The following is an 8,232-nucleotide window of genomic DNA, read 5'->3' on the forward strand; positions in this document are numbered from 1 at the left end:
TAACATATAACATGCCTATAGCAATATATATATGTGTAACATGGCTATAATGATGAGATTTTGTATATATATTTTGTACTGGTGACCATCTTTTTTGCTACAGTTGGCTGCAGAAGATGTGGAAAGGCTTAGGTGGAGACTCCAGACTTCCTTGAAGTTCGTGTTGAGTTTGCATCTGGCCCCAGTGACGCTCTGCTTTCCAGATGCACTGTTGGTCCAGCACTCGAAAGCAAAAATTGCTTCCCTCTGCCATACATGAAATACCACCCTCATGATTGAACATGCTTTCAGATTCCAAATGGCTAAAGCGAGCTATTGATAAGGGGACATGTAAACAAGCTCTTGGTACAAACTTGCTCCAAGAGAAGATGTAGAAACGTAGGTGAAAGCTCCTCTCTCCATCACAGCCTAACATGAAAAATCTGGGGGAAAGGGCTTATTTTCTGTGGTGGAGTACATGTTTTAGCTTATTCTGTGAAATCTCCCTGTTCAAAACTATAGAGAGTGGCTTCAAGTCAGTGTAGACTATGGCTAGTCTGGCCCTGTAGAACAAGTGTGGGGAATTACAACTCCTATCATCTCTGGTCATTGGCCATGCTTGCTGGCACTGATGAGAGTTGTAGTTGAGCAAGATCTGGGTGGCCAATGGTTCCCCACCCCTGGTCTAGAAGTTGCTGGACTACAACTCCCATCACCCCTGACTGTTGGCCATGCTGACCTGAGGCTGATGGGAATTGGAGTTCCAACAAAATCTGCAGGGTCACAGGTTTCCATGGTCCTTGGTGGAGACCATGATGAGCTAGAGAGAACAATGGTTCCTTGCCGCATGTGATTGGATGGCCAATTGCTCATTGTCCTCCAGTCTGATGGGCTCTTCTCTTTCAGGTCCATGACATGGGGAAGAAATTGGATTTTTTGGTCGATATGCACATGCAGCATATGGAGCATCTCCAAGTCCAAGTGTGCCCTTCAAAAGAAACTGTGTCCGCAGCAGAGGATAACAGATATTCTGAACTGAAGTCCATCATTTACAAATATTCTGAGCCTTCTATTCATGAAATGCCTCCGAGTTTCCACCATGTACCGGTGAACAAAGTCCCCCCTTTTGGTTTCTCGACGCAGGGCTGCGACGTTGGCCCGCTCTCGTTGCCGTTGGGCGGTCAGAACTCCGGTAGGTGGCAGGCCATGCCGTTCTCAACTTCGTACGCTGAAAGGCCGACGGTTTTGCCTATACTCACCTTCATTGACCCCCACGTTTCCTACCGTTCCCCACCAGGAGACCTCCAGAGCCCCCACTCAGACAGAATCTCTTCCAGGCAGAAACATAGCCTGACGAGAGACAGCGACACTCCCTTATCCCTCCTCTCTGTCAACCACGAGGAACTCGAACGATCGCCTAGCGGGTTCAGCATCTCCCAAGACAAGGACGACTTCCTTTTCGGGTCGAACGGGGGCTCAAGCTGGATGAAGGAGAAACGCTACTTGGCCGAGGGCGAAACGGACACGGATACTGACCCTTTTACCCCAAGTGGTTCCATGCCTCTTTCTTCGACAGGGGAGGGCTTCTCTGATTCAGTATGGACTCCGAGCAAGCCAGTTTAAAATTTATCCAGTGGGGGTGGGTTGGGGTGGGGTTGGAGTCACTGGCTGGCTTCTTCTCGTAATGTAAACATAAACTTTGTATATCTCACTATACACACCTAAAGCTTCCTAGCTCATAAACCAACACACACACACACAAATTTCACCAATGGCTGCAATGCATGCTGGTATTAGTGGTAGTCATCCTGCACCATTTCATACGGTCGGCTTAATGCGGTTTTCTTCATGCTGCCAAAACTAAGCGGTTTAGTTTTGAGCAATGGTTGTGCATGACTTTACACTATAAATGGTACAGATAATTTCTTCTGTGATTTTAAATAAGAAAAACAAAACAAAAACAACCCATAGCAAAAATGGATGTTCTTCGGTATACCGAGGGCCGGGTCAACTCTGGGCACAAAAAGATATCCTAACAGTGGCACATGCTACATTTTTGTAAGCAGAGCAAAACCAAACACTAGGTTACAGAGCAATGCCCTTTTCAATATATATATGTGTGTCTGTATGTCTGTGGAATATTCCACTCTCCCATCCTGTCTTTCTGTACGTCGGTTTTCCAGTTTGCCGGCATCACTGTAATTCATTCTGTTCATCCAAATTTCCTTTGTTATATCCTTTTTTAAAAAAAGAATCCTGAGGGTCTTTTAGTCCAACCCTGTGCAATATAGGAATCAGAGCTAAAGAATAACTGACGGATGTTTACCCAACCTTTGTTTAAAAACCTCAAATGAAGGAGATCCTAGCAACTTCTGAAGGAGTCCGTTTCGCTGTGGAACAGCTCTTACTGCCCTTTTTGATAACTGAACATTCTTCATGCCCCTTCTGGTAATGGAATATATATATATGAAATCATAGAGTGTAGGCACACTTTTCAATGAGAATTACATGTGCCCTAGCACTCTGGGTTGTGGCAGCCTTCCTATCACCTTGAGAGCATCCATCTCACTAAACTTGGTGGGTTTCTGACGCCTTAAATTCCATTAATTTAAACAGGATTTTTAAGTGACCAAGGCTGCATTCACATGGCACTTTATTCCATTTTCTTTTTTTAAAAAAATAATATATATTTTAATTAAATTTCCATATTTTTTTTTGCAAATTGACTTCAAATTAAATATTGACATTGTTCACGTGTGGACTTCTCACCCACACCTCCAAAATGTATTTATCCAAACCTTTCCCCCGATGCATTAAATATCAAACCCTTATCTACTACAGAAATCCCTCTAATACAATTGCTTCATCATTTTTATTCCGCTACTCCAATCTCAAATCCTGCCTGCAATTTCATTTGCAGTGTTTTCCCCCCTCAAATGATCCCCCAAAGACCTCCATTCTTCTATTTAAAAAAAAAATCCATCGTTTTGATCTCTTAATATTGCTGTCAGCTTTGCCGTTACCTCATATAGTCCATTACTTTTTAAAGTCATTCCTCCTTCGTTGGAAATGTCTCTCCTTTCCATTTTTGTGCATATAACATTCTGGCTGCCGTTGTCACATATAAATTACTTTATTCCATTTTCAGAACTTTCCCCTAACTGTTAAGCTCCGCATTGTATTTGAGCTTTCACGCAATGTGAAAGCTACTTCTGGAACTATTACGAAATTATAGCGCAAGGTTAATGCTAATTTCCATATTATTTGCTCCCAGGTCGTATATAATATGGAAAGGAGTGCTAAATTGTGCTATGCTTCACTACAATCCCATTATGTTCCACTACAATTCTGGAGGTGGCTTTTGCACTGTGTGAAAGCTCAAGTATTCAGGCAACTCTCCATTTACATTCCGAGTGAAATCCCACATCTTTGGGACACCATTGAAAAAGCCTGCAAGCACCACAATCACTCCCTCCAAACATCCTTGCTCAAACTCCCAACTCTCCCAAACCCTCCAAGTGTCCCTATTTTCCAAGGATGTCCCTAATCTAGAGAAGCTATCCTGGTTTCTGATTTGATCCCAGAATGCCCCACTTTTCCGTAGCACGTCCCTATTTTCATTGGAGAAATGGTGGACGGTATGGAGTTATCCAACCTCTGAGCCGTCTGAAGGGAAGGCTTTTAAAAAGATGTTCAATGTTTCATTATATTTTTATATATGTTGGAGGACGCGGGTGGCGCTGTGGGTTAAACCACAGAGCCTAGGACTTGCCGATCAGAAGGTCGGCGGTTCGAATCCCTGCGACAGGGTGAGCTCCTGTTGCTCGGTCCCTGCTCCTGCCAACCTAGCAGTTCGAAAGCACGTCAAAGTGCAAGTAGATAAATAGGTACCACTCCGGTGGGAAGGTAAACGGTGTTTCCGTGCGCTGCTCTGGTTCACATGACCCAGAAGCTGTATGCCGGCTCCCTCAGCCAATAAAGCGAGATGAGTGCCACAACCCCAGAGTCGGCCACGACTGGACCTAATGGTCAGGGGCCCCTTTACCTTTTTACCTATATATGTTGGAAGCTGCCCAGAGTGGCTGGGGGTAACCCAGTAAGATGTGCAGGGTATAAATTAGGGAATGGGACGTCCCTATTTTCATTGGAGAAATGTGGGAGGGTATGCTCTCCAAAGGCTATTGCCATGGAATTGCACTTGCAAAGGCTCGTAGGATTGCTGGATCTTCTTTGAGGGTTGTTTTTGCTCCTTTTTGTGCCACTTCCGGTTTGTGGTGATGTGCACCTGCACAGTCGGGCAAGCCTTGAACGTGTGAAAACGGAGAGATGCCTATCATGCAGAAATGAACAGTTAGGCAAACGTGAAAATGAGATAAACTGTCATCTGAATGCAGCCCTGTCACATTTCATTACTTTATGATAGCAGACATGTTTGCTGCATTTATGCCAGTACTGGCTCTGTAGGGAACAGGTCACATGCCAAAGGGAAATGTGAGTCTACACCACTAGGACGGACACCCCATGGGCATGCCCTGAGAAGCATGATCTGTGTTTCAGAGTTATGCTTCTCCCCTTCACAATCCTTGTAGGGAAAACCACAATACAGCAGCCAGATATTCCTCCATGGAGCGCAGGCCAGCTCTGAATCCCATTGCGCTCTATGGTATTGGAGCACACAAGAGTGATCTTAGGTTCCATTGGTTTAAATGTGATTTCAATGCATCCAGAATCTCCATCGTTTATGATCAGTGTCCAGGGCAAGCCTATATTGTGCAAAAGGAGTGCAGTGCAATATTTTGGAAGACCGAACAATCTATTAACAATATTTAGGAGAGATAACTCCAGTGAGACACGGCTTGGTACCCTTGACAAACTGAAGTAGAGCTCCTCCTACTTTTCTGCTCCTCCTAATATTACAAAACCCGGCACACAGCAAAGGATGTATCCTAATCCATCGGAGATCAGCAAAAAAATTGGCACTCTGTTTGAGTGGCACTGAAATTTCACATCACCGGTAAAATAGCCAGCTTGGTATATCCAGGGCCCCTCATGCTTCTGTTTCCCCATCTGTAAAATGGGGTTAATTATACCTTGCCATGGAAGACTACGTGAGGCTCAGTTTGTCCACATCTGCCAAGCATTTTGAAATCAGTGGAAAGTCCATTGATATGTTTCCCCCCCTTTTACTACCTGTGTATGTTGTGGGGCACATTCGCAGGACCATTGGTAGGAAGAGAACAGTACTCATTTACCGTCTTGCAGAGGAGTAAGGCTCACTTCAGACGCTGGATGGACTGGTGAGGCAATGCATTCGGTGCGATGAGGGCAGATGCTCTTGCACTGCATACATCATGTAACATGCAAAGTGAGCATCTTTTTTTGCAGAACCTCATGCGCATTGCGGCTGTATGCACTCCCTCCCCACACTTTTTAAGGGAATAAGTCATGTGAATCAAGTCTTTCTACACAACAGGCCTTTACACGGAACACCTTTAGGAACATAGAATGCTTCCTTATTACTAGGGCTATCTAACTCAGTACTGACAACTCTGACCGGCCGCTGCTCTCCAGGATCTCTCCTGCTACCTAATTCCTTTAACTGGAAATGGCCAGGATTTTCAACCTCTGCAGGAAGAACGTGTGCTCTGCCACTGAGCTGTGGTCCATCCCTTATTTCCGTAAATGGGTGAAGGACATAGAACCATAGAATTGTAGAGTTGGAAGGGACCCTGTGGATCATATAGTTCAAACCCCTGCAGGAATATGGCAGGCCCATGCCAGCTCCTCTGATGATGTCATCATCCATGCTGTAAAAATCTGAAGCAAGCCTAGATCATGAGGTCACCTGAGCATCACTTTCGGCAGGCAACCTCTTTTGCAGGACTCACGGCAGGTGAACCATTTGTGAATGTGATGCCTTTTCCACCAGTTCTCATTGGAAAACTTCTCCTATGGACCATAATAATTGCAAGCGGGGGGGGGGGGGATGCAGATACCATTTGGTGAGGATTGATCATGTCAGGAATTCTGGAAATTAAGGTTGGCAATATGCTATGACAACAACTCGGACTCGGCCGATTCTATATACTGGTGCTGTCTTTCACAAGTGATACGAAGGTGGAAGTGGTGTGTTTGCTGAATTTATGGTCACATGAGAAACCACCATTTTAAATGATCATGCTCAGAAATGTCATCCATTTCCTTTCAGCTACCTGAATTCCTTTTCCCCATGGTGGGTTTTAACAGGGCATTTCTTTGTCCCATCTTGGCCATAGAGAAGCTTAGCATGCCAGATCTCTCTTTTTTTGGTGGGGGGGGGGAGCACACGACATCTCTCACACTACAAAAGAGCGGTAGTTGAATTTCCGAAGAGTGCAAAGCAATTAACGATTGATCATGTGGAACAGGGGCTGGCGCAGCCCATTGTGAAGAAAATGGGCTGTCCAAATCTGACAAGTGTTTCTTATTAATGCACCTAGCAAGTTTTCAAAACAGGGTGTCTGTTGTGGGTTGCCATATTTCAAAAAGTTAAAATCCAGATGCAAAAGTTGTTGAGCTATTTGGGAGGTGGGGGCAAAGCCATGGCAGCCCTAGTCTGTTGCTATGTGCCAATTCCCATCCGATCACTTTATTGTGTGTGAAAAATATAGCATCTCTACATGGCCTTAGATTAACCTTGCAAGCAGCACTGAGACCATGTGGGAGAGAATGCAAAAAAGAAAAACTTTATCAAAAGTACATTATATCCCTTGCAGGTTGGCAGAAAGGCTGATCCTATCCATGGTTGTCCTTGTTGTGGTTGCGGTAATATTTTCCTTACATATCCCACTAAGTTTAGCAAGATTATTATCCTGTTTTCATCCAGGAGTTGTGGCCGATTCAATCTGTTTTCTGTCCATGGTGACTTAAAAAAATCAACAACGGAGCAAATCGTTTTTAAAGGGTCAACTGAGAGCAGGTTTTGTATTGTTAGGCTGCCGCTGCTAAGAAGCTGCTTTGAATTGCTTCAGGTGACTGGCTGAGAAAATAGCTCAAGGGATTCAGCAACTCAGAGAATCATAGAATCATAGAGTTGGAAGAGACCACAAGGGCCATCGAGTCCAACCCCCTGCCAAGCAGGAAACACCATCAGAACAACTGAACAAGTGCAATCAGGCTTAAAGAAAACGAAAACAAAAAATGAGCTTTTTTTTAAAAAAAATAAATGGTGGCCCATCAGCTAAATAGCACTGCCACTTTGGAAACCAGGTGTATCTGCAAGAGCAGCATTAACTCATAGAATTGTAGAGATGGAAAGGACCTCAAGGGTCCGTTAGTCCAACTCCCTGCAATGCAGGTATCTCAGCTAAAGCATCCTGGACAGATGGCCAGCCAACCTCTTCTTAAAAACCTCCACAGAAGGAGAGTCCACAACCTCCAAGGGAGACTGTTCCACTGTCAAATAGCTCTTTCAGTCAAAAAGTTCTTCCTGATGTTTAGTCGGAATCTCCTTTCTTGCAACTTGAAGCCATCGGTTCAAGTCCTTCCCTCCAGAGCGGGAGAAAACAAGCTGGCTCCATCTTCCATGTGACGGCCCTTGAGATATTTGAAGATGGCTGACGTATCTCCTCTCAGTGTCCTCTTTTCCAGGCTGAACATGCCCAGCTCCTTCAACCGTTCCTCATCAGGCTTGGCTTCCAGACCCTTGATCATCTTGGTTGCCCTCCTCTGTTCCAGCTTGACAATATCTTTAAAATTGTGGCACCCAGAACTGGACACAGTATTCCACTCATGTTTCTCACAGGCATCTGGTTGGCAACTGAGAGAACAGATTGCTAGACTAGATAGGCCCAATCCAGAAGGCTCAATTTATGGTTTTTTATGTTCTTTGCATCAAAATGAATGGTGTGGATTTAATTATGTAATTATGTGAAACTCCATCACAGTGGACAGTTACATTCAGTAAGATGAATAACATCAGAATTTGAACTGCAGTGGAATGAAAACATTGCTGTGGTTGACAGACATGGGTCAAACAAATATTGGTGTTTTCTTACATTCCTAAACATTTTTTAATAATACATTTTATTGTTTTCAAAAAATTTACATATATACTTCAATACATAATAGATTTATCTTCTTTTGACTTCCCACCCCATTTTCCATGGTGTTTTCATCCCACCCCCTGCTTTCTTTTTTCTATACCATAACATCAATATTGTATTCTTTAATTCCTTCTGTTGCCCATAATTCAAATCCTGCTCACGAGTTCAT

General features: G+C 44.1%; 1 protein-coding gene across 2 annotated transcripts in view; it reads left to right on the forward strand.

Annotated features, from left to right (window-relative positions):
* KCNQ3 (potassium voltage-gated channel subfamily Q member 3) overlaps positions 1-2,430 on the forward strand; it is a 162,009-nt gene extending 159,579 nt beyond the window's left edge. Inside the window, exon 16 of one of the 2 annotated variants that reach the window (XM_083516632.1) lies at positions 886-2,430. In XM_083516632.1, the coding sequence (XP_083372758.1) occupies positions 886-1,602 (717 nt within the window). In that variant the 3' untranslated portion in view covers positions 1,603-2,430. The remainder of the gene's footprint in view (positions 1-885) is intronic. The other variant, XM_083516633.1, reaches the window with a different exon arrangement.
* The last annotated feature ends 5,802 nt before the right edge of the window (positions 2,431-8,232 follow it).

Source organism: Podarcis liolepis, assembly GCF_965112155.1.
Source record: "Podarcis liolepis genome assembly, chromosome: 8".
Lineage (NCBI taxonomy): Eukaryota > Metazoa > Chordata > Lepidosauria > Squamata > Lacertidae > Podarcis > Podarcis liolepis.